The 25,284-nt window shown below is 40.6% G+C and overlaps 3 protein-coding genes across 6 annotated transcripts; 2 read left to right on the top strand and 1 right to left on the bottom strand.

Annotated features, from left to right (window-relative positions):
* The first annotated feature begins 280 nt into the window (after window positions 1-280).
* LOC118418525 (uncharacterized protein F13E9.13, mitochondrial-like) lies at window positions 281-6,002 on the top strand. The gene is made up of 6 exons (XM_035824507.1): window positions 281-371; window positions 1,544-1,626; window positions 1,922-2,108; window positions 3,227-3,377; window positions 3,842-3,969; window positions 4,732-6,002. Exons 1-6 carry the CDS (start codon window positions 296-298, stop codon window positions 4,929-4,931), a joined length of 825 nt encoding a protein of 274 aa, XP_035680400.1. The 5' UTR covers window positions 281-295; the 3' UTR covers window positions 4,932-6,002.
* A 1,709-nt stretch (window positions 6,003-7,711) lies between these two features.
* On the bottom strand, window positions 7,712-15,988 carry LOC118418532 (tumor protein p53-inducible nuclear protein 1-like). 3 transcript variants are annotated; one of them, XM_035824515.1, is made up of 3 exons: window positions 15,775-15,988; window positions 10,795-10,953; window positions 7,712-9,340 (listed from the first exon to the last, which is right to left on the bottom strand). In XM_035824515.1, exons 2-3 carry the CDS (start codon window positions 10,901-10,903, stop codon window positions 8,772-8,774), a joined length of 678 nt encoding a protein of 225 aa, XP_035680408.1. In that variant the 5' UTR covers window positions 10,904-10,953; window positions 15,775-15,988; the 3' UTR covers window positions 7,712-8,771. The 3 variants fall into 3 exon arrangements, with proteins under 3 accessions (XP_035680408.1, XP_035680410.1, XP_035680409.1); XM_035824517.1 differs by lacking the exon at window positions 15,775-15,988 and adding an exon at window positions 15,551-15,679; XM_035824516.1 differs by lacking the exon at window positions 15,775-15,988 and adding an exon at window positions 11,434-11,595.
* A 1,573-nt stretch (window positions 15,989-17,561) lies between these two features.
* Window positions 17,562-24,862, top strand: LOC118418548 (protein C19orf12 homolog). 2 transcript variants are annotated; one of them, XM_035824542.1, is made up of 3 exons: window positions 17,562-17,864; window positions 20,986-21,268; window positions 21,851-24,862. In XM_035824542.1, exons 2-3 carry the CDS (start codon window positions 21,109-21,111, stop codon window positions 22,108-22,110), a joined length of 420 nt encoding a protein of 139 aa, XP_035680435.1. In that variant the 5' UTR covers window positions 17,562-17,864; window positions 20,986-21,108; the 3' UTR covers window positions 22,111-24,862. The 2 variants fall into 2 exon arrangements, with proteins under 2 accessions (XP_035680435.1, XP_035680434.1); XM_035824541.1 differs by having other exon boundaries at window positions 17,562-17,867; window positions 20,982-21,268.
* Window positions 24,863-25,284: the final 422 nt, after the last annotated feature.

Here is a 25,284-nt window from a genome sequence, read left to right as displayed (position 1 = left end):
TTCATATTTGTTCCCCCTCCCTTCACTCAAAGTGTACTAGTCCGTCCGCGGGAAGGAGGGAATGTGAGAAGGAGGCAACGAAGGAAATCGAAGTGACCATTGGTCAAGACGTGGTGGTCACATGACGACAAAGTTGGAGGGAGAAGGAAAATGGCAGCTGTTGGGGGTGTGTCTAGGGACTTTTAAACGCTTCATTTGCGAATCCCTCCTCTTGGTGCCAGTTGTTGTCCACGTTACGACCTGAGGTTGGCCGGGTGTGTTTTTGTCATCATCTTGGACCATACAGTCAGGGAAGATGCAGCGGTTTCAGAAGGTGTTTGGGCGGCTGCAGGCGGCCGCTGTCGGCATGGTCCATGTCGGGGCACTACCAGGTATACTAGAAAATATTCACTGCCATATAAAAGTGAAATTTGTGTGGCTTACCTGGGTTGTGGAAATCGGGGAAACGTTTTATCCACAGGTTAATGTAACATTGTAAGAGAGACTAATGCAACCTCCTGGTGGGTCTTGTTGATGAGAATGGGGGAGGGTGGGGGGCATACATACATACTACTTTTCATACAACCTAGGGGGATCCTAGTAAATTTGGGAGGGCCAACAATGCTTAACAATGAATTTACCTTTATACCTGAATGATTATTTGTCACCAGCGCTCTAACGTTCAAGGCACGCATACCTTCCGCTACTGCCCAAATGACCCTAAATTATCATGTTGGGAACTCCAAATGCTCGCCAAATACGATTCTAAACCCGGCGCAGGGTGACATATGGCAGCTGTATGGTCGTAAATTTATAGGCAGTGTTTTTGTATCTACGGGACCGAAATCGTGTGGCCGTGGCCGCGTTGGACAGGTGGCCACTATAGACTATTTCTTAATGCTTAGGTCAATGGGACCGACGTCGGGAAAGACAATTCAAGGGACTGACAAAAAGTGGCCGCAATGGCCAGGTGGTCGCTATGCAAAGGTGTTCGCTAGTACTGGTTTGACTGTACACTTCACAAAGAATTTACTGTCAATGAATGAGGGCTGGCTTGTTTGCCATCATCTCACAGCTCAGCAACTTCGTCAATATAGAATACAACACGGTGTATTCCGTATCACCCGATGTGCATGCCAAACCGCGTAAAGGATTGCCCGAAGGCCGAAGGGTGATCCGACCCGCGGGAGGGCTGGGACCAAGGGTGATGCAGAATACACCGTGTTGTATTTTATTTATGTCATACCTACCCACCATCATCAGCACGTGTTTCAATGCGCAATGCGCAATGCATCAGAAGTTGAGAAAATGTTGTCTCCTCGAACAAAAGATTGTAACCACAGCAATTCTAACGGCCGAATTCTGTATTTGAATTTTCAATCGTGCCATATTCGGTCCATTCGATATAGTTCGATTTACTCGAAGGAAGCCTGTGTGATACAACTTAGAACCTGTGTGATACAGAAAGTTATCACACCGTCCGGAACACCTGTATCAAACGTTTTTGCGGCCCAGGTATGACATAATGTTTCTTACTGTTTATCCATATTGTTTATCCATATAGGGACACCAAGAAGCAGTGAAACTGTTGGCCAGCTGATCGACAAGGCCTGTAAAGAGGCAGAGATATACAAGAGAGCAGGATTGGTAAAAGACATGATCATCAGAATATATAAAACGATGTTCATGTCAATTTTGAATCAAAACATGTTAGGTATCCATCATCAATTGTAACAGAGTACATTATTGTGTGAAATGTGAATAAGTATTAGGCACTCACATGCACTTCTGTCAGTGTAATATGTAAGTTGTAACATTATATTACACACAACGTTGGTCACATTTTCTGTTGTTACTAACAGACCTTTCAGTAAGTCGCTTTCACAATCACAGTGTTGACAGTGAGATCCTTGGATGTTTTGTATCTGTGTTGTTTTGTCAGGATGCTGTGATGGTTGAAAACATGCACGATGTGCCATACTTGTTGGGTGGTGATGTTGGCCATGAGGTAACGGCTGCGATGACAGCAGTGTGCAGAGAGGTCCGTCGCGTGTGTCCTCGTCTACCGTGCGGTGTGCAGGTTCTATCAGCAGCTAACAAACAGGCACTGGCTGTAGCTCTGGCTACAGGTAACAATCACTAGTTTTATAGAGGGACTGCATGTCTTTTTCCTTGAGACTAGGAAACTAACGGTATTTCAATTCAATGTTGATCATAGCCCACTGTATTGCAACGTTATGTGTTGTTGCTTAATAAATGTTGAAGTTTCTATATGACACGTTACTTGTTATCCTGAATTCATCTTTGAGCATTATTGACAAATTGTTTTGCACTGTGTAGTTGAATGCTAATTAAAATTGCCCTCAAGTTTAATAATAGATGGAGAATCCAGTGGTACTGCAGCATCGTTTTGCCAGACACTCCATGGATATGATGGAACAATGCAATGAATTCAGTCCCAAAGCCAGAATGCAAAAACAGGTCAATTTACTTTTGATTATTGGCGACCCTCCTGAATTTACTGTTGAGCATTGTCATGATTCCCCCATGCAGACCCTTTTTATTAGCTCAACAGGAAATTTTGGACACATTGAATACTAGAATACCTCACCAAGGAAACCACCTACCTAGCCAAAGTATAATTATAGTGATTACCATGCGTGGATAACTATGAATAACAAAGAAGTAATTTATTAACTTGTATAATGCTCTTGTGTTCATCATGCCGTAATCTTTTAAGCCTTGTCCGATTCTGTGTTAATCCCTTTTTCCCAAATCCATCTGTTTCATTGACTGCTATGAGTAGAAGAAAAAGAGGCTATTATGAGATTATTGGCCACCCTTGTTATGTTGTCATCAATGATGCGAGCACTAGTCATTGATCCTTTGTTGCGATATCTGTAAGACTTAGTGTAAAATGCATTTATTTGGCTAAAATTTACAATGTCAACAGTTGCAGTTCCAAAAATATTAGGGATTACATCCCGTGCAGATGCTAAATCTCATGCAAGAGCAAAAATCAGTGAAATTTGTTTTTTATTTCAAAATCAAGAAAATCAATGCACATGCTGTCATTCATTAAGTTTACTTGCTTTGACCTTGCAGTGCTAGGTAGACAAGCTGTCCATTGTGTTCCATGTAGTCTGTGTAACACAAACTCTGCTGTCAGGGGCTGTAACTGGCTCCTCCCCACAGATGTTGGACGGGCTGCTATAAGCGAGATTTAATCAGGGTATGTTCCATGCAGGTCTGGACTTCGTGCGTGTGGAAGGGTTTGTGTTCTCCCATGTAGCAGACGAGGGGCTGTTGAACAGCTGTGCTGGTGACCTGCTGCGATACAGGACACGGATTGGTGCAGACAGCATCATGGTCTTTACTGACATCAAGAAGAAACACAGGTGGGCAGGTGTTACTCTTCATCAGGCTGTAGAGGGATGGGAGGGGAGGGAGGTCAGGTGAAAAATGTTGTTTCCAGTTACCCAACAGACCCGTAGCAAAACCCTGCTGTCCCTAGCCTTTTCTTTTGCTTAATCACTGACAAGGAAAATATATTTTTTGATCTGACATCTATGGGTGAAACCAAAAAAACAGAATACCTAGTAGTAGAACAAATTTTATTTCAAACTCTGTTAACAGTTCAAACGGTTGATCTAAAATGTGTAGTTGGCATTGTGATTCTTTTTTTTTTTTTCAGATAGAACCACCCATGGTGTCTGATAAGATAAGACCAGTATCACCTGATGATAGTTATTTTGTGTTTGAAGGTGTTTAAACTTTGTTTGGTATTACTACTTTTTTTGTGAACAGAATGTGCCAACAGCCATTGAGAGAATCACACTAATCATTCTTGTTCATTCTGTAGCTCCCATGCCATCACTGCAGATGTGAGCATTGCTGACACAGCACGTGCAGCAGAGTTCTTCCTGTCGGATGGCGTCATAGTTACAGGCACCGAGACGGGCAGACCAGTGGACAGTAAGGAGCTCAAAGGTGCTTCTACTCTGTTGTTTTATTTTTGATACATCAGACCAACATAACATGTTAGGCCGCAGCAAGTAACTTTTATGGATGACCTTGCAGACTCCAAATCTAATGCAAGGATCATAAACGACATCAGCAAAAAAACCCTCACTAGTGTCACTTCTTTGGGTACAACAAGGCTACCACAAGACATGTTTTCTAATGTCTCATATTTTCTTTTGTTGATAATCTCTATAGGGAACAAAATTAAGTTATTTTTTTTAATCAGGCAAATATCAAATGTGCATGCTGATGCCATCCATAAAATCTACTTGATGTGGCTTAGGGTAAAACTGACTGCCCCTGACTGGAATAAGTTAGAGCCTGTTGTAGTTTGCTAAGCTGATGAGAACTCTGCTGCACTCAGTAATACTAATTTTCCTGTATGTAGTACCCATTACTTCACCTGTCTGCTTATCTACTTTTCCATGTCTTTCCATGTTACTGTATTTCTTCTAACATATGAGTGCCATTGCTGTACCATCAGACTTACTCACTAACCATCAACCAGGCGATTCAAAGTTGCAAGTAATAAGGGCACAGCAAGCTACCTATATTTTTAAATTCACACTTGCCAGGATCCCCCCCATGGAGACCCTCAGTGATCACCCTCTTGAGATGCTTGGTAGAACTTAAGAAGGAAAGATTGACCAGGTGTCAAGTCATGTCACAGTAATGACCTGAAATTACTCAGTACTCGTACTACTGTTTTTGTCCATGTACACTCCACAGAGGTTCATCAGGCTGTAGACATTCCAGTGTTGGTGGGGTCTGGAGTCAGCACAGAAAACCTTCCGACATATCTCAGGGCCAACGGACTGATTGTCGGGTCCTACTTCAAGAAAAATGGGCTTTGGCAGAATGAGGTGGACCTGGACAGAGTGAACATGTTCATGGACAGGTTGTCAACTCTGAGACAGAAACTCAGGTGACAGTTCTGTGGATAGCCTGTGTTACACAATCTCTGGCTGTCTGGGGCTGATTGTGCCTTACTGACCAGAGGAAAAGCCACTAGAAGTGTGATTAATCAAATCAACAAATTTTATAGAGGACAGAGGACAATTTTTCCAAAATTTTCTGTGTTTTTAAAATCATACTATGTGCGTCATATTCCAATTATAAAACCAAGGGTCCCACAAATCCAATTTTTGTTGCTCAGAGATTGCTATCTAGTGAAAAAGGGGGCTCAGAAGATTGATATGCTAAGTGGAAGTAACATGATGCCAGTTGATGAAACTTTGTTTGACTTTGGGGATCAACCACTGTGACCAATTTTAATCTTAAAAAATCATGAAAGTGATCAATATAATTTGAAGAGCAAGAATGCTATATCAGACTAATACTTAGAGGGGAGTCAATTTGTACATCCATTTCAGATTCAATTTATTCACCCATTTTATAAAATGCTATTAGTCCCCCCCTTGTATTAGATATCAAAGCCAGAAAGAATGTGTAAATACTAGTAAATGAATATATCATATTTTGTATCACTGTTATCCCAAAATATTTTACCAAGAAATTTATTTCATCATAGCAAGGGTATACATTCACATGACATGCACCAAAAAGCTACTCTAGCAACTGGATATAATTTTGGAAATGGTCAGATGTTTGTACATGTACATGACATGTATTGTTAACCTCGTCTTGGCACCTTAAAAGTGCACAGAATGGAATACTAAACAATAATATCAAAAATATTTGTTCTGTCATGTTGCCTTGTCTCGGCAATAAAAGAGTTTGTTTAGAATACTTCTTTGCAAATTACAGCTTGTATTTCCTCATTTTGCAGCTTTGTTGGTTGATTAACAGTGTGGTTGCAAGCCTTTTTGGAAACGCATAAAAATTGATGTGTGCATGGATGCTATTCATATGATTAAAGTGTGGCCTTACTATCAGACTAAGCATGCCATCAGCAGTATGCTATTACTATTAGAAGGAAATATTTGTGTAGCAATGCCTTCTAAAGCACCTGGTAATAGATAATAAATAAAGGAAGAGTCACAAGAAGAATATGAAGAGAAACAGAAGTCCTCATTTTCATTCAACCAAGTTACAACAGATTCTTCAAAGTAAAATGTACTATTTTGCTACAGGCAGCAAAATATGTCACACTGGGACACAATGTTACCTTGTCTGTTCTAAAAATGTAATTTTCTTCTGCACCAACACTAGGGTTCAAGACAAGAGTACCGTTATTGCTGCTACATCACTCCTATCATATTTGATCATATCATTTTAAGTTCAATACCTTCTATTATTGATTACTTCAGTACAGTTACATATTCCAATTCAGACCTTTTCCTTCGCCATTATTCAAAATCAAAGTCCATTCCACGAAATACATCTTTCCCACTCTCCACATCCACCAACTCTTCACCTCACCATTTCTTACGTACTCCTTAGGAGTTATTCTGCCTCATCTCTTATACCTAAATGTTACACAATCCTCAACTTTCTGAACAGTGAGAACACTGTAGTCTACATCAATTAGAAGCCTAGACATCTACTAACTTTAGGTTATGTTGGTAACATGTACAATATATGTACAAAGGACAATGCATTTCTGTCACATGTAGAGATGCAAGTCTAGAGTAATATGCACTCAGAAAAGTGACATGATCTTCAGATTACCCACTGTTGTCAGCTGAGGGTTGACATCACAGCTTTATCATTAGAGTTAACTTAATCCAAAATGATGTAGAAAGAGGGTTATTATAGAGAATATCTGCTGTAAATCTTTGAAACTTTCGCAGTGGTTTTATTTTCCTTTTTTTACCTTTCCACTGCAAGTACGTCTCTCTTGTATGACTGCTGTAAATTTCAAGCACTATGAAGACCGTGTTTTCCTTCCTACTGAAAAATCACCTCCAATCAAACTGCTGCGAGAGTAACAGCATTTACAGCAGTTAGTTATAGACTATAGAGATTCTCTAAAAGGTAAGTGTAGTTAAGCTGTCAGCATTTGACTTTCAGATGTCCTTTTTCAAGTCAATTTTCTTTACAGCATATTCCCCTTAAGCTAGATAATGATTTTTTTTTAGAGCTGGCAAAGCTTTTTTTTAATTATTTGAGTGCAAGTCAAAATTTAGGGGGGTATTAAGGGGTTTAGGAGACATCTTTCAGTCATAAGTGACTTGCTTATAGGAAGCATGACTTATCTGAGGCAGATGTGAGCACTGGGTCACAGAGATTAGGTCCAACAAAGAGGATGTCAATCAGACAAACCTTTATCAAGGATATGCAATGGTATCATCCTTGTGCTAGTAGTTTTATCTGTTGAGTTTTATCCCAACAGTTTCGTTTCGTTTTATTTGTTTTACCAGAGTACATCGCTCAGGCTTCATGTGAGGTTGCACAAATGACCATAGAGTTAACTTTAATTTGTAAGTGTACATTTTCAGCCCAGTGATAACATATACCCCCAACTATGGTGACAATATGACCACAGCCAAGCTACCATCATCAGTTCGAGCAGACAATGCTTTTCTGAAAGCAATGTCAAGTTGGCAATGGAAGTGTGGCTATGGTCAGGCTGCCATTTTCAACATTTGTCAGGCAAGGGAACACTGGAAACAACACTTGTGCAAAGATCGTACTGCTTTTCCCTACTGATGTACATTGTACATAACTGAGATTTGCAGGTAATGTTTCCAATGTTTCCCACCTTTTACAAGTCCACAAATTCTCAAATCAGCTGCCAGGAGACTTGTTTTAACATAGCACCATGTCATCTTTTTATTGGAAAGGCTTATCTTCTTTCATAACTTCAGCTTGCAACTTGGGGAAAAAGTTTGTTGCTCATAAAACACATACACACCCTGCCTGCACCCAAACATTCAATTCCACTTAATAATAATGCAGTAAGAACACTGGATGTATCAAGGGTTAACACACCTAGGGGTTAACAATAAGCTCATTCACGCCATCATAAATAGACCAGATATATATACCTTTGCATAGCTATGGTTAAATATGTCTACCCACACGTCACAACTTTTGTACCATCTACCAGAGATGTAACCATAGAATTTTTTTTTACAATTTTCAATATTGAATGAGGTGGAAGTAGAATTCACACCCTGAATATATTACAGCTACTACCATATGTGCAATTGGTCCAACAAGTGAATTATGTACCGTACAAATACGTTCTAGTGTCACCAAAGCCCTTGTGATCTGAGTTGTTGTTTTGCTGAGGGCATTCGTGGTAAAAGTCATTGTGGTTGAAATTTGTCACAAACAATACTGTACAATCCCAAACTACACACTAGATATCATACAGGGTTTCTGAGTACATACATACATGACTATACATAACGGTTAAGTAACATAAAGTGTCATTTCCACCCTTAACACAGGGCAACAAAAATTGAGAAAAATAATGAGATGTTCAAAGTTATTTTCATTTTCCCTGAGAGCCCGAATTTTGTTGATATAACGGAACAATTATGCACACACTGTTTTTTTAGGATCGTTTGTTTGTATCTTGCTTATGATAAGTCTGCTTAGTCATCATGCATCACACAAACTGTTACACACAACTGCCAAACTGATGCACTGCTTTTCCTCAACATATGTCATCAACAGTCGTCACTATTAAACTTTGGGGAAACTATAACAGTTTAAAATTGTGAAGGATGGTTTATGATAGATGAAAACAAATACTAGGCTACACTGGGTCTGGGCCGAAGTCGATCACACTCTTGATAAACAGGCTCAAACTGAAAAGACAGCCGATGGTGGCTTCAGCAGAGCCCAAGGCACTGACTTTAGCACCTGCCCTTGTTGACGCGGCCCTGTGGCTGCTTGCACATCAGCCCCCGGTTGCGGTTGTGGCGGGAAGCCCGGATGGGACGGCAGCTGGTCAGGTTGGCACGCTGCAGGTTGGTCTTGCTGTTCGCCTTCTTCTCGTGGCGCTCCTGGACCCGTTGAGCGTGCCGTTTCATCTTGGCCTGCTCTACGATCCCTACCCTGGCCGCGATGGCGGCCGCCCTCTGCGGCGGCCTGTGCACCACATCTCTTCTTTGCTGTTGATGCTGCCCGCTAGAGTCACTAGATTCCGTCGTTTCCCCCGAGCTATTGCGGGACGACCGTTGTTGGACGTAGACCGACATGCTCGGGTGCTCTATGAGCAAGTTCTCCATGGGGTTGGTTTCCATGGCAACGGGGGATTGACCACCAGCGGTGAAGCATGGAGGCGGGGTGACAAACCAACTCTCTTCCACAGGATGGTTTTCAGGAATGGGAACCGGGGAGGAGGAAGTCGACGGACGGTCGCCAGGCCTGGATTGAGTCAGGGCCTCCGTCTCCTTCTCCATTTGTTGTATATTCATACCCGCTGCAGCAGAGAAGATGGGAGATTTGAAGTGTTATTACATTAGAACAAACTTTGCACTACAAACAACTCAATACACCAATCCTGAATGCCCATCACAATTAGTAGTTCAACCAATGAGAGGATGTCGATTATATGTTGACCAAGGAGAGAGTTGCTGCATGTGCTTCAAATATTTGCATTTTTGTATCTTTACTATTTGTTTTGACAAAGATGGGCAAGGCTATGGGATCATTCTATTATCCACAGATAAAATTTCTGTTCTGACATGTGAGTGATGAAAACACTGTTGAATCATTTTCCAACATGTTCTCCTCACTTCTGTAGCAATTAAAAAATTTGATATATTTGAATGGCCATCCATGCAACCAGCACGCCCAGATGATGATGATACATTTGAATAGATCCTCTAAACTTAAGTACATGTGCTGATGCATTGGTATTAGGGTCATGAAAGAAACAGGGTTGGCAAGTACGGATTTTTGAAGAAAAAAAATTAGTCAAAGTGATCCAGCAAACTCCCAAATGCATCAGCACATGTACTGTCACTCAAAACACAACATTAGTTTTCCTAGGCCTAATGATGATTATGCCACCATAGTCTGTAAATCATGCATGTGCTACCCAAGCATACAATTCAATCATCATCAGCTTGGAGGTCTGTTATGGAAATACTTGTGTACTGAAGTACAAGTAACGGCATGAATATGAATGCCTTTCCTCATGCTGTTCTACAATCGAACCCTTCCAATTTGGTGTGATAACACCTTGGGGTCAATTAAACACAGTAACAACCCTATTACAAAATTAATGTAGTCTTATTTCATCACCAGTCAACATGCTACAATCATTACCACAGCTTGTTGGACACAATCATAACCAACAAATGAATGAATTATGAATGTTTTATTTTCATCTAGTCGTGAACTCATTTCATTTGATACATTTCATCAACCAGCAATATTTTCCATTTGGTGAAACCAATTTTAATAGACCAAGGGGATGCTGTAATGTGTTTTGTGGGAGTCAGATAAATATGTTGTAGATTTTGGTAACTGTAAGTCCCAATAACTGACTAACAACTCTTTTTTTTCATTGTATCAGATGTCATTTCTACTATTTTGATGCATATTTTCCATCTGTTACCTGATACATTTTGTGTTTGTATTTTTGTTTGAAAAATATTACATTTTATGGTCCCCAGGGAATACTTGAATTTGCATATCTTCACGCACAACAATTTTTTGTGTGTAAAGCTTAATTTGAAACTCAAAACAGTAAAAAAACTGTTCAATCCCTTGGATCAGCTGAATTCAATGTTATGAAAATGCAGATTTTCACACATCAGTTTTTCAAGTGCAAACAAATACCCCAACCCCTCTTTACACCAAATGGCTCCATTAAACTAAAAGAACCAGTCTCTTTAATACCTATGAAACTTGTAAGACAATACTAACCAGGTAGTTCAACTAGCACCCAGTCATCATCTAGTGTAGAGGTCCTCAGGTCGCAGGCACCGACCTCCTCACTAGCACCGAACAGTAGGTTTGTCACAGCGCTGAACATCTTGGCACAGCTAACTTGTTCTTAACTCACACAATGCAGAATATCAGAACCTGGAGAAGAGAAACAGGAACAGTTTGAAATATAATGTTTACAAACAATTAGTAATGAATTACAAGTAATAATTACTCCCTAGTTAAACAAGACTGTAACTTGTGCAAGATCCCAACAGTAACAAGTCTGGTGAATGACTCATTCTACCACTTTTGACCTGTCCTTCCTGACAGTCCAGCAAGTCTGGCCAAGGCAGTCATCTTCTCACTCACTTTCTGTCACTCCACTGACAGTGCATTCAAATAACTACGGACACACACCAATCCAAATACTAGTAAACACAATAGACTTCATACACAATCAATGAACAAATGCTTTAAATTTTGTTCACGCTACAAGAGATTCTGCATGATATTGCCTGGAAGTGAATTATAAAGCAAATGACGTCAGTAACAAAATATAACACTTTTCTGGAAGTGCTCTCACTGATATTCTTCAGCTGGACCTGCAGCAAACTTCAAACCAAATGCAATTTTTACCTGCAGTTTTTGCATCTGATAGTTGTCTATGATAAACTGTGGCTAACAAAAGACCTAGTCCAGGAGTGATTGCATGTGATTGCACAACATACACAGAATACCTTATTATGCCACTCCCAGTCAATACATGTAAAGATCTGGCTGATGTAACACCTGGTCAAGGCAAGTCAAATGTACATCACCCCCTGATTGGCCCAGGCTTGAACAAATATGGCTGTTGAAATATCATCCTAAACCTTCAGGGAAATGTATCCTTGGGGATGGCTTTAAATATTGCATGCTCTGGCAGAGTGTTAGCTCAGTGGGCTCATCAGGCCTTGAACTGTTTTACTTTTAGTACAGCTATAATTGGAATGGATTCTTGGTAACAAACCTTCTCAAGCCTACTACATACAGATTATATGAGATCTGGTGAATGGAAAAATTTTGTATATTGAGGCCTGGGCCAGGTGATTTATAAATAGTTGTAGTTGGCTTGCATACCATTATTCATCAATTGTTGGGGCCACACCTAAAATATTTGAAATGTTCACTATCCACATATCTACCATTCTTTTCTTAACGGTTAACCCTTTTTTGGTTCATAATCAAATCTCATTTCTTATGACAGATCAGGCATGCTGAACAGAGTGAGGACATATAAATGATCCCCCCACAAACCCAGCTCTCTAAATATTCTGGCATTGCCCTTCTACCATTATAACCACCTGTTAAACAAGTTATTAAAGTTGCATGGCCTTCCAGGGAGTCACTGGGCAGCTGCATGTCAATGATGGTCTAGCACAAATCTCAGAGGACGAATAGTATGATAATCTCATAAATGTATTGAGCAGACCATGACCAACTTTATGAATGATACCGACCTATGCAAACCTTAAGAAAATCAAAATTCTGAGGTTTGAGCAGCAGTTTTCTTCAGGACAAAATTTAACAATTTAGTCTTTTTTTTTACCTAAGCTGTGTCACGAATAGCTCTTGGGAACAAGAATACTCATTACCAGTGCTGTAAAACAACAATGGAAGTCCTAGACCATCTGTTACAAGTACAAACCCCTGCATTTTGCAACGAAGCATGACGGATTTTGTTTACAGTCGTGTGCTTATTATTTTCATCATGAAATGTTGATTCAATTGGTAACTTCTTGTATGATGATTTTGTATAATCCACCCTTCATCGTTTAATACAATGGTAACACCAGACCCCCTTTGGTTTTGATTGAAAATAAAAAGATTAAGGTTTTATTTTCTATAGAGTATTTTCACTCTACATGTGTGCTACAGACTGTAGTCCTGGTTTAATACGAATGACAGATATACAATTCAACCAAAAAAGCAGCCTATCTATATTCCCATTGAATTCTCCATCTGTGACGCTTCATTGGGCAGTCAAATAAACACCTGGGACCACACCCTCCATTACAGCATTGTCTGTTTCTGCACGCAAACACAGAGTCATTATTCATACGTTGATATATGATACACAATTTGCTAATGCAAAACCCTATGATATATAAACAAGATTGAGCCCCACAAAATTGAGCAGAACAACATAAAATTTTCAGTTTCATACCATTACACTAACTGCGATTACATCAACAGAAGCGCAACAGAACTGTGACTTAAAAGGAGAAAGGAATTCTAACCTGCTGCTAATTTCTATGATTATAAAAAAACAATTACATTGTAGCAAAGGTAATACTGTAAATCTCGAAATGTTTGCGGTGGTTTTATTTTCGTGGTGACCTCTCCGCCGGGCATTCATGACACCAAAAATATGCATTTGCAATGTACCACTACTGCTGCAGAAAACTTCCTTTCCAAACCAGTCTTAACACAAAATTATGTCCCTACAAAAATAACCGAATTTACAGTAAAAAGTACTGTTACAGCAGCTCAGCTGTGTTAATGGACCGATGGAAAGTCAGGTGACCATTATGACAGTATTTCATCCATGGAACAAATCACCATTATCACATACAGCCAAATGTTTTCCTGAAAAAAAAATATCCACACTGACACATATTTTTTCATCTCATCTGATTTAAACATGATAATGAGATTATTGAAAAATCTTAATTTTCATCTCTTGCTTTCTTCCCTTTACTTCAATGACTTCTCTCAATCCCTGTTCCCAAGTCTTGAAATCAGTTTTGTGGTTGAGTGAAAATAGTCAACAAAGACTCAGTTTTACTGTGCATAATGTTAGAACAGCTGGTAGAGGTGGAGGGAAAAGTTATCACTTCAATTTTCCACTTACTTGTCATGTAAACCCCCAAGGCCAAATTTCAATTGAGGTGACCCACCCAAACTTTTAAATATAGGGTACAGTTACCTAACCCTGTAGCTCGCAAAAAATATGGGGCAAAAAGTTGTTTACTTCTTAATCTTAACATACATGACCAGCTACAATGTGTCAACATTGTACATGTTAGAAGAATTTAATGCTCTGCCCATCCAACTGCTACTTCGAGAGATGTGGCACTGTAAAAAGCTCTAACTTTACAGCAGTTGGGAGAAAATGGAGTGTTTTGCATTTGAAACAACAGGAGCACTACATTCACATAATGGAAACAAGGAATCCTGTACTGTTTTAAGGTCACAGTCAAGAGGTCACAGCAAAAAACATGAACATAAAACCTTTGCAAACATTACACCTTTTACAGTACCAGTTCTATTTTGGGCTGGTGGTTCTCCGTGGGCGGGGCTTGTGGTGATTGACAGAGAGTTGCTGGGTGCCACAGGCACTGGCTATCACTGTTTACCTGCAGTATGCTGACCCGCTTCAGGGGCTATATCAGGCTCAGTATGCTGAGTGTCAGCTGTCAAGATTACAAAAGGGCCTCAGACTGCAGCAACAAGCAGGGCGTAGGCAGGTCCAGCTGGGTGGAAATTCTGTTTATTTAAAACTGAATGCTATAGAAAGCCCAGTTTGTACTCTGCACACCTTGCATAGCAGCAAGTCCAGACCTGTGTCTGTGGACCTGTCACTACTCAGGGGGGGAATCCTAATAGAATGCAAAACACGCCCTTGAGGGCAGTTTGGCCTAGTCAAATATACTGGTGGTTCCAAATCTAGGGAAAGGGTAGACACCAAAAAATAATAATAATAAAATTGGCTGTGAAAACTTACGTACGTGACCATGCAAATAAGATTAAATGTTTTTTGTTTAGGAGTTAAATTTTATGTGCAACGTTTTCAAGAGATTTTCTCATGCAGTTCAACAACCTGTTCCCAGGAGACTTAAGTTTGATTTGACAGAAGATTACCTACAGAACCATTTTAGACGCCCAGATCATAATGCACTCATAACAATCGAATAAAGCAACGTCACAGAAGAGCTTGGGATACAACTCCAAGATTGCAAGTGGTTGCTAGGCTTTTGACCTGACGCTGAACGCTGTTGATGTTTGACAAAACCCTTGCATCATCTGGTCATTTGCATAAGAATGTCCTACCGCTCTAGGGTTTCACAACAAACGATTGGGCAACATCTTCAGTGGGGTAGCAACGTACTCGGACAAGAAGCAACCTTGATATATCAACTTATCCGCTCACACAACAGCCCTATAGTTTTAGGAGTTAACATCACTCATTCCTTGTACTACGATACTGCATAATTCTTAGAAATAAATGGTTGCGTGATGTTTTTAACCGTCCTGTTTAGTAGTGCGCCCCAAAAAAGGCGCGGAACGCCCACACCCAGTTTTAACGGACTGGAACTGGCGATGTATATACAGTAATATTTTAGTAACACGGCTGTCCATATTTCAAGGGTAACATATCAACGGGGCGCTGAAGGTCAAAGTTCTGGCAGCGGGCGGTCACTAACCTGGGAAAAACATCGAACCCCGGCGGATGTAAACAACGAACCAACCGGCAAAATTTGTGCCGTTTCCCCTCAAAAACACGTACGCAAAGGCTGGCTGATTCCATTTTTTAAAAACAAACGTTAGCCTAAGGAACTAGTCTGCTTCTACTAAAGCGATCAGAGGTTAACGTTAAACCAGATATATTTTCTGGCACCTCGGGAGGCCAGGGCCTTTCCAAGGTAATGCCATATCGCCAACGTCACTAAATAGGGCAAAATGCCAAAACGACCAAAACATAAAAACAAACCAAATTTTGCTTGGTTGTGCTTGGTTGCCGGTTTGGTTTCTCGTGAATCTGACCCGACACAATCGACCTCAATGAAGTGGTACTATCTAATACGTCTTACACCGCATATGGGAGACTAACCAGAAAATTTTTAACGATTTTTGGGGCGCCGCCAACCAACGGAATATTCCACCCGACATTCAGGTGCCGGTTGAAAGGTTTGCGAATCTCGAGAAAGAACTCACCTGAAAAACGTAATATTCCTCTTCACAGTGTCACCAACAGATTCTTGGGAAGGCAGAGCAGCTGTTTGAGATTGGCGTGAGGTAGATATGAAGGTGTACAGATGAAATTCAACGACGTTTGGGCGGTTAATTCACGGGGAAATTTTTCGCAGCAGCTCTATTGACGTCCTGTCAGTAGTTTTGTTGTGGCTTGCAGAATCAGCTGATTGCTAGTGACGTCACAAACCATATATGGATTCATGTGGGCGGAGCCTATGCTTTGGACTGACCAATCAGAGGAGAGTATCGGAAAAAGACCTGTCAATGTCTTTAGGCAGCAGGCCGCTGAACATGTGATCATTGCATGATCAGCTGCTGCTATTACAAAATATTCCCGTCCCTACTCCATAGTTCTGACAGACCAGGTTGGACGGGTTACAAATGTAATGTTTAGTTTTGTTACATCGAGGCCAGGACAACACGCGCAAAGAATCTAACGTTACGGCCCCCAGCCAAATCATCTCAAGGGAAATATCACCTGACGAAGCCACACTTGTACTATACTTGATACTAGAGGTTGGAGAGCTGGGTCTACTCTAGAGCAGGCTATCAAACTTCCAAATAGGGTTTTAACCTGGTTGAAAACGGGACATCAAAATAATACACCATTGCCAATCTACTCTGGAGGTAGCCCGCATGTCAAACCTATCATATAGTATGGTCAGGGATTTGTGGTTCCCCCCTAAGTAGGTCAAATGTGCATGCAAGCAGCAGCTGATGTGATTGGCTTACTATGTTTGCTCCCAGCCCGGCTTCGAAGCGATGATGCAAGAAGGAGAAGCATAACCTCCTTGGACAAACCAAGATGGATCGCAAGGGAGGGGGTAAAACTGTGCGACATTGCAAAAAAAAAAGCGACAGTGGATGTTTTGAAATGATTAGATGGGTAAAAAAAACAAAACAATATGCCTTGGCTACGATAGTTTAGTCTCCAAGCAGATCCTACGGTAGCATAAGAGAATCATAAGATGTATCAAAAGCCGTGAAGGAGTGAAGAGGAGTGAAGCCTAGGGCTGTGTATGCTAGCTACCGGAGCCCGTCTGACTTTCTGGCCAGCTTTGAATCAGTTTGATACTATCTTATGACACCGTAGGATCTGCTTGGAGATTAGGATAGAGGCCATAAACATTGTGACAAGGACTGAAGCGACAAAACGTGATACCACAATCACTAAGTCTTTTCAAGAAGTGCATGATAACTAGTGTGACTATTAAAAACATAAGTGACAGTTACGGTGACAGTGTTGCTTCTACAGGTAATAACTGGACTAGTGTCATGACATTTTTCCATTTTCTGTCATCTCCGGAGTGGAACCAAAATGTGGCCTTTGAAATGACATATATCTGGTACCAGTCGTCGGCGAACCAGAAATGAACCCAGAATGTGACCTTAACCTTTAGGGCCAATCCAGCTAAGGTGTCATTAATCACCCCCAAGGACCCAAGCCACGGAGCGCAAAGGCCAAGGCTCCTTCCCCATGATATGTAAAGACAGCGCCTTTCCTTTTTAATGTTGGAGCCAAGGTGTTGGAGCAGAAGCACTGAATACGTTGATGTACTTTCTTAATTGTAATCATATAGTTACATGTAATCAATTGGCTGTTTTGATTTCATAATGCAGTACAGGAGATGTATATATTTGATACTAGTGTTTTCAACTCTAACGTTATATAGTAAGTCATCACAAATGGCACGAGGAGCTTAGAAATAGATAAGGATATCATCATCATCAACGGGACAAAAGATAGTGGAAGAAGAGAAATTAAAGGTACTTGTGTTTTCACCCCTACTTTGATAATGGCATGGTCCTACCAAACCCGGAAGTATCACCCGGAAGTGATCGTCCATTTGCAGTACACATTGCGCGGGACTTCCCCCGTACCCGTACAAAGGTCCGAGTACGGGTATGTATGCATCAGAAAAATCCCAGAGCTTTTGATGGTTACCTGGTCACTCTTGCTGGACAGTATTTTGCTAGGAAAGACGCACGAAACACAGTTAAAGACGACAGTGTCTGTTTAGAAGCTAGAGAGAAAGGTTGCCGGACGAGCGGTATGTCGACCGTATGATCATGATTTTGCTGTGCTACCGAAGTTATGCTTGTTTATGCTGGCAATGTTTTGTTTTTTATGTTACCTCTTCTGAATTGGGGATCTTCATTGCAAATATACAAAAGTAACGGTCTCCTCTGTCAGCACTGGAACACCAGTGCTGAAGTGGTCGTCAGCACTGGAAGTCCAGTGCTGAGCCGCCGTCAGCACTGGAAATCCAGTGCTGAGGCAGCTTCAGCACTGAATGTCCTCCTGTCAGCACTGGAAATCCAGTGCTGAGGACGTTTCAGCACTGGTAATCCAGTGCTGACGACGTTTCAGCACTGGAAATCCAGTGCTGAGGACGTTTCAGCTCTGGAAATCCAGTGCTGAGGACGTTTCAGCTCTGGAAATCCAGTGCTGACAAATATTCCGCACTGGAAACCGAGTGCTGAAGCCCCGACTCTAGCGACACGACTCAAGGCGGCATGAGCTGCTGTTTACAATTATAACGAAAATAACCTGTCTAAAACGTCTTCAATCACGTTAGGAACTTGTCAAAACAACTGTGGTAACGTTATATACATAGATATCTACCGCAGCTCGAGCCGTAAACATGTAACGCCATCATCTAACGTTTTATTTTCTTGGCCAAAGGTCATTGGAAGGTCCCAATTTAGTTACAACAAGAGGGACCGCACTTGTAGTGTCGACTATAAACCGTGAGCTGCACGGACGACTGAGCCTACCAAAGAAACTGCCAAACACACACACACACACACTGCCGAACACACGCACGCACACAATAAAACAACAAGAGCAACTTCAAGTGACGTTATATTATTTGTACCAAACTTTTTTTCACGTAATGTGCCTAAACTATATCTCTTCTTTCCCTATACAATTATTCAATTGTTTGAAAAATGTATAAAGGGAGCCTGATGAAGTTGGTGAAAAGAACTACTAAAAACGTAATAAAGTCGGGACAAAACGGCAACGGTAAATTGATACAGTTCTCTACAAAATTTGGGTCCAATCACTAGCAGAAATATATACGTAGTACATCAATGGGTAGCGATTGATACATAGCTAGGGTACATTCTGGTACAAAATGTAAATCGACAGCTGTATTATACGGTCAAAATCTCTAATCTAACTAAGATTTCTGCGTAGTACATCAGAAAAAAAGTATAAAAGACAAAAAAGTTAAAAGGACATAAATGGCACCGCGGTAAACATTCCAAATCAACAAATTATTTCGTGAAATACGAAGATGCGTGGAAATGTCAGACTACAACTGTCAGTTGAAACATAAAGGTTTGAAGCTTGTCGTATTGCCTTTTTATCGGCGCCGCTATGCCTTCGGACATAATAAAACAAGAGCAACTTACCAAGCAAATGACGTTATATTATTTGTTCCAAACTTTTGTCACGTAATGGTACAAGTTGCGCCTGAACTGTATCTCTTTCTTTATTCAATTGATTGAAAAATAGGGGACTGTCTTTTCCTAGAGATACACCGCCGTCTGTTCGACACGAATAACAATTCAGTCTGCAAAGATAATCCTTTTCTGCAGGGAAGTTATAATTCCCTGATACCACGATAAGTGTTTTATCCACATTGCCATGACACTACATAACGGGCTACTACAGCTTGAATTATACCAATCAATTCATAAATGTACTTAGTTATTATCACACCTTCTTCGGCAGGGGACCACATTCATAGCACACAAACAAGGTAACAAGTCGAAAGGAAATAACTCAGCCGTACGGACGGCATGCTACGAATGAATATTACGTTCAGCACTGGAACGTTCCAGTGCTTTATAATCGTCAGCACTGGAAGCCCAGAGCTGAAGTTTTTTCAGCACTGGTCTTCCAGTGCTGAAAAGTTCCCGAGCACTGGAAAATCCAGTGCGGAACCCGTTACTTTTGTATATCAGCACTCGGTTCCAGTGCTGACGGCGGTTTCAGCACTGGGTAACCAGTGCTGAATGACCTTTGAACTGGCTCGCCGCCTCTCCGCCGCGAGTTCAGCACTGGTACCCGAGTGCTGACGGCAGTTCAGCACTGGAAAACCAGTGCTCGGAAAAGTTCAGCACTGGAAAACCAGTGCTCGGAAAAGTTCAGCACTGGAAAACCAGTGCTCGGAAAAGTTCAGCACTGGAAAACCAGTGCTCGGAAAAGTTCAGCACTGGAAAACCAGTGCTCGGAAAAGTTCAGCACTGGAATTCCAGTGCTGAGGGAGCTTCAGCACTGCAACAAGGCCGTTCAGCACTGGAAAACCAGTGCTGACGTTTCTTCAGCACTGGAAAACCAGTGCTGAGGCCGATTCGACCCATTGATTCAGCACTGGAACACCAGTGCGGAACCCGTTACTTTTGTATACTTGCATCTTCATTTTACATACCTTTTACCATGATGTAAGAAAGTTAGGTATGAATGACACAGTTATATCTTATATGTCCTTGATTGATGTGATACATGAAGGTTGATGGTATGATGATGGTATCATAGTCATTCATACTGGTAGAATTCCAGGTCATGATATCAATGAGGTTAAAAAAAGAAGTTGAATCACCATCAATATCTAGTTTGGGGAGATACATTATTGCATGTTCAACCAACCTCCTTGGTTCAACTAACGATGAATCTCAAACCCTACTGTACCAGTGATTGACATTGCTATGTTGTGATGATGAGTCAACTGGTACTATAAAAGGTGTAGACTGACGTGTTAGTAGTATATGTAGGTCAGCTCTATATTGTTACAAGTAGAACTGCCATAAGCCCATAACAGCCCAGGCCTACACAGAGGTCTTGCAGGCAGTTTCATGTTTGATAGTCTGCATAGGGGATCATGTAAATGTTTAAAGGTAAAATTACGGATGACTGACAATGCTTAATAAAGTGATAAATTCAGGAGGACTTGCAAAAGGTTTTGGGAAAAATTTTATCAGATTTTCAATTGCTCTTATTGGGTGTCTGGTTTTGAAAAGTAGGCAGTCTAATGCTGACACAATTGGACACTTTGCTAACGCCTCATGGAAAAATGTATGCAAACCCTCATGTTCAGCTTACAGTTGCACAGAATGGAAAGCAACTTACCCTAGCTTCTATTCCTTTTTGAATTTCTCCAGGTTTATGACAGTCAACTAAATCAACTGGACTCCCCCACCCCCAGAAGCTACTCAAACTTTATAGACACTAGAGATTGCTCCCCTAACCACCAGGTGTGCTGCCAATATTTCTAACAGAGAAGGATGCCCATCAGACTTGATCATGTGATGCACCTGCTCAGTACACTGGCTCAGGAGGAGAATCTACGAGTCGCAGTCAAAGAGTCGCTGAAGGGAGGACTTCTGACAGGGATGGTTGCAGCTGCTGGGGGTCTTCTGGGAGGTCCACCTGGTCTGGCTGTAGGTGAGTGTGGAGATTCCTCATTCTTTCTTCTGATGGGAGGATACCAAACAGTAAATATCCTACTCAAAAATTTGTCTAGGAAGAGTCTTTTAGTAGTTTTACAGACTTATTTGAGTCAAGTTCAGATATGACCATGGAAACTGTAGCTTGATGCATTCCTTAGACTAAGGCATTAGGTGGTCTTGTGAAGTGTTGGTGTTGACTTGGAAGCTAAAGGTTCTGAGTTCAAATCCCCAGTGCAGGCCCTAATGTTGTGCCTTTGGAAAGGCACTTAACACCTATGTCTTCTCTTCAAGTCAGGTATAAATGAGTGCCTACGGGGTATGACTTTGGTTTACGGATGTCCTCTCAGATGATAGGTAAAGCCGGATGTCCCATGTTTGAGGAGCATGTAAAATATCCTTTGGCTCTTATCGAAAAGAGTGGGGATTCTTCCCAGTGTGAGGGGATCAAACCTTACAGTTCCAGCCTGTGCTTCCTGTACAAAACTGGTGTGTTATGCTTAAAAGCAGTAATATTGTTATGCAAAACAGGGGGCTGTGCAACTTTTATCTAATGGATGTCTTTACCCTTACTGAACAGGTGGAGCGGTGGGAGGAGCCTTGGCTGCCTGGTCCTCAGCTGGCAGGTTCAAATCTGTGGCCACCATCATCCTGGAGATGGACCATACCCAGCAGCTTCAGCTGTATAACGCAGTCTGGTCCATCCTGGAGGGAATCACTGCAGATGACCTGGTCACCCTGCAGGCTTTGGTGAGAGGAGATGCCATGATGAGGAGAATGCTGCTGGATGCTCTAGTCGGATATGTACAAAAAGACATGGGCATGACTATATTGGACTAACGTCACATCAGGGCTGTCTCCAGCTTCAAATTTTGGTCCGTCCCACTTGTTGTAGGGGGGGGGGTGGAGTTTATCTATCGCAGATGATGTATGGTATTGGATGTCCTTGTAGCTCAACCAATCACAGTTGAGATATCCTGGTCCCGATTAGTTGGTGGTTGGGAGACCTAGCTTTGTTCACTTTGTAGCAACCTTTTAGAAGCAGACCAAAGTGAACAAGGCTGAACTCCAGGCTATGGGAGAACCTGGTTCAATCCTGGGAAGGAATCCTATTCTCTTAGTTGGGGCTGTAACCAGCTTTTGAAAGGTATGTAGAATGGGGGCCCTGTGTTTGAGATAGTGCCTTGATTAAGGTATTAGGAACCCCTCCCTATAGAAATATACCCTACTACCGAAACAGCTAGATGGGACTGAACAAAATATACTATTGCAAAGGAAAAGGCAAATTTTGATTTGAATTTTAATTTGTGTTGTTCAGTTTTGTTGAATCTGTCATTTTAAGGCTACAGAAATAGGATATATTTTCAAGTCACAAAGTCCTTGATCAATTTTTTTGACGGATAGGATGAAATTTTTGGTCAGAGGAATGGGTTCTGGAGACAGCCCTGCATTGCATCACGTAAAAGTTATTTCTGTATAGCTCAGAATCCACACCAAATACTGTATCTATTTTGGCTTTGATAATGTTGTTGCTCAGGAAAATTTTGTGTCAACATCTTTGTAGATTGTAGAACTGTGGACCAAGTTTTGGAAATTTTTTAAGAGTAGTCAAATATGCTACCTGTTGATCAGGCAGGACCAACTCTATCCATCACACTAGAAATCAGTTAAACCTATTTGAAACTAGTGAATGTTGGAGGAGTATTGCTCTAGATTGTATGGTGCTCTAGATATGTTGTGTCTTGAACTCCGGATCCATGGTAGGTCTGTATGTGATTCTCATCTGAATGAGGGCTGTTGCATGCTACCAGCACTGCACAGAACATATCGACTTGCATGTATGTAGTGATTCAAAAGTGCTCCACCCAGGTCCTTAATATGATTATACAAACATAATGTTAGATATTCTAATTATTTCGTAAATTTAGCTTGGGTAGAAATTATGGAAGGTGACATCCATCAAATAGCCTTACACTCTGCCTACTTCTTCAGTTGAAAACAATGAATCTGTTTTATTTTGTTCAACTTCTCTGTGATTGTACACAAGATATCACTGTACTTTTGAAATAGTTGAATATAAGCCAGTATCCAAGTCTTTATGGAGCTACCTCACTGGAGTCACAATCTGTTGTTACCAGTATGTATTCACACTAATTTTATCCACAAAGCCAAAATGCTGACTCTGGTAAGAAAACTTAGATTAATGAGCAAATCTTGCTGATTAATAGTGAGCAAGTCTTTTTCATTCTCATCAAGATGCCACTTGTGACTTTTCATGAATATTGTAACCATATCAATCACTGATGATACTGGTAGCTGTAGGTTCACTTTTGTAATAAAGTGACATTGGAGAAAACAATGAGACATAATGATATGATGTGTCAGTGTAAAATATAACAATGCCTTCTCAACTGTTCATATCTGATTATTTGATACCACTGATGTGATATGCCTAATAGCAGTTTACCAGTTATGCAAAACAAACTACAGTAAGAACTTTTATTGGAAACACAGCTGTCTTGTGCATTTCAGGTATCCTTTGCGGATATCAAGGACAGATACCCAGTCTATAGGTTTTAACCATGTTCTTTGCTTATTCTATATGCCTTAATAATTGTTGTGAAAGATCCAAACACAAATATGACCAAGTCAACAGAGACTGAAATTTGTAGAAAATTTTATATATCTCTGCAGTGACCTTGACACTATAACAGCATCACATACATAGTGAAATTCATGCAGTTCAGCTGACCAGTACAATGTATTTGTAATAAAGGCACAGACTATGACATGTTTACATTTTTCACCATAATTGCACATGTATCTTAAAGAACATTAGTCATTAATCATTAATCCCCGTCAAGGGGGCTGAGCAGTACAAAAGAAGAAGAAGAAGAACATGGCATAAACAAAACACTATTTTTCAAGTATTCGTAAAATGCTTTCTTCACAAATAAATTAAATGATAGCAGCTCAATTAGAAAATACTAGTACTCTCCAAACAGAGGTTAGGCTTCAGCTGTTTTTATGTGCTTAAGACATTTTCATCTCACTTTCTATTTCGTCAGGATTTCTTTGCTAGCTATATGAACAAAAAAAAGACCAGGTCCTGACAAAACAGAAAGCCAGACAAAAAAGTCAAAAACGAACCGGAGCTTACCCTCTGCTTGGAGAGTAATTTGAAACTGCCTATACATAATCTATGCTAGGCCAGGTTAAGAAATCATTGCACATTGCCTAAAGCACATCTGATTCCTATAAATATCATATACACATCAATATAACACATACAGAGTGATAGAGAGAGATAGCATACAACCTTCTTTAACTAGAAAAAATAGAGAAACAATATGCAATCGGTGGGCACAGTGTAAGTACCAAACACACAGTTGTTTCATGCTTAGATATGTCAGATCTGAGAATGTAAACCCTGATTAATACTTCATATTACTGTAATTCCTGATTTGTTTGTGATTTTGATGTTGAGACCATATGCATAATACTGTATATCAAGTTTACCTAAAGAAAGACATTTTTTCTTAATCAAAAGTAATTTCTTTTCAGAGGAAAACTTACAAAAAACACAAAATTGCTTCATTATCAAAAATGAGAGGATATTACGAACGAAAAATATTTCATATAAGATCTAACATTGCACTTAATCTACAAAAGACCAATCCAATAACCTCACCCACCTCTGTAAAGATATACGTGTGTACAGTAACATATAAAACATAAAGATGCAAATATTTGATGGACATGCAGCCAATGACTGAACCACAAATTGCAATGTTTTCATTGGTTGAAATACTAAGTGTGAGGACAGTCAGGATCGATCTATTGCAGCTTCATATGCACCATGACATATATTGATTTTTCCCAAATATATACAGATGATATCATGGCCCTTGCACACTTATCAAAGGTTTCTGTGTTGCATTGCATTGATAGGCACAGCTCACTTTTTTCTTTGGCTTTCCTATTCTGTCGTTTATTTCAGAAAAGAAGAGTGTT

This window comes from Branchiostoma floridae, chromosome 6 (genome assembly GCF_000003815.2).
Source record: "Branchiostoma floridae strain S238N-H82 chromosome 6, Bfl_VNyyK, whole genome shotgun sequence".
Lineage (NCBI taxonomy): Eukaryota > Metazoa > Chordata > Leptocardii > Amphioxiformes > Branchiostomatidae > Branchiostoma > Branchiostoma floridae.
Note: the sequence above shows the minus strand (reverse complement) of the source record. Positions and strands in the feature narration are given on the sequence as shown.

What these genes read in the sequence shown, in the direction of transcription:
- LOC118418548 (XM_035824542.1), top strand. Translation starts at nt 21,109, where the DNA reads ATGCCCATCAGACTTGATCATGTGATGCACCTGCTCAGTACACTGGCT. An exon ending in TCCACCTGGTCTGGCTGTAG is followed by an intron (nt 21,269 to 21,850) that starts GTGAGTGTGGAG and finishes CTTACTGAACAG; the next exon opens with GTGGAGCGGTGGGAGGAGCC.
- LOC118418532 (XM_035824515.1), bottom strand. Translation starts at nt 10,903, where the DNA reads ATGTTCAGCGCTGTGACAAACCTACTGTTCGGTGCTAGTGAGGAGGTC. An exon ending in GGTGCTAGTTGAACTACCTG is followed by an intron (nt 9,341 to 10,794) that starts GTTAGTATTGTC and finishes TCTCTGCTGCAG; the next exon opens with CGGGTATGAATATACAACAA.
- LOC118418525 (XM_035824507.1), top strand. Translation starts at nt 296, where the DNA reads ATGCAGCGGTTTCAGAAGGTGTTTGGGCGGCTGCAGGCGGCCGCTGTC. An exon ending in TATACAAGAGAGCAGGATTG is followed by an intron (nt 1,627 to 1,921) that starts GTAAAAGACATG and finishes TTGTTTTGTCAG; the next exon opens with GATGCTGTGATGGTTGAAAA. An exon ending in GGACAGTAAGGAGCTCAAAG is followed by an intron (nt 3,970 to 4,731) that starts GTGCTTCTACTC and finishes TACACTCCACAG; the next exon opens with AGGTTCATCAGGCTGTAGAC.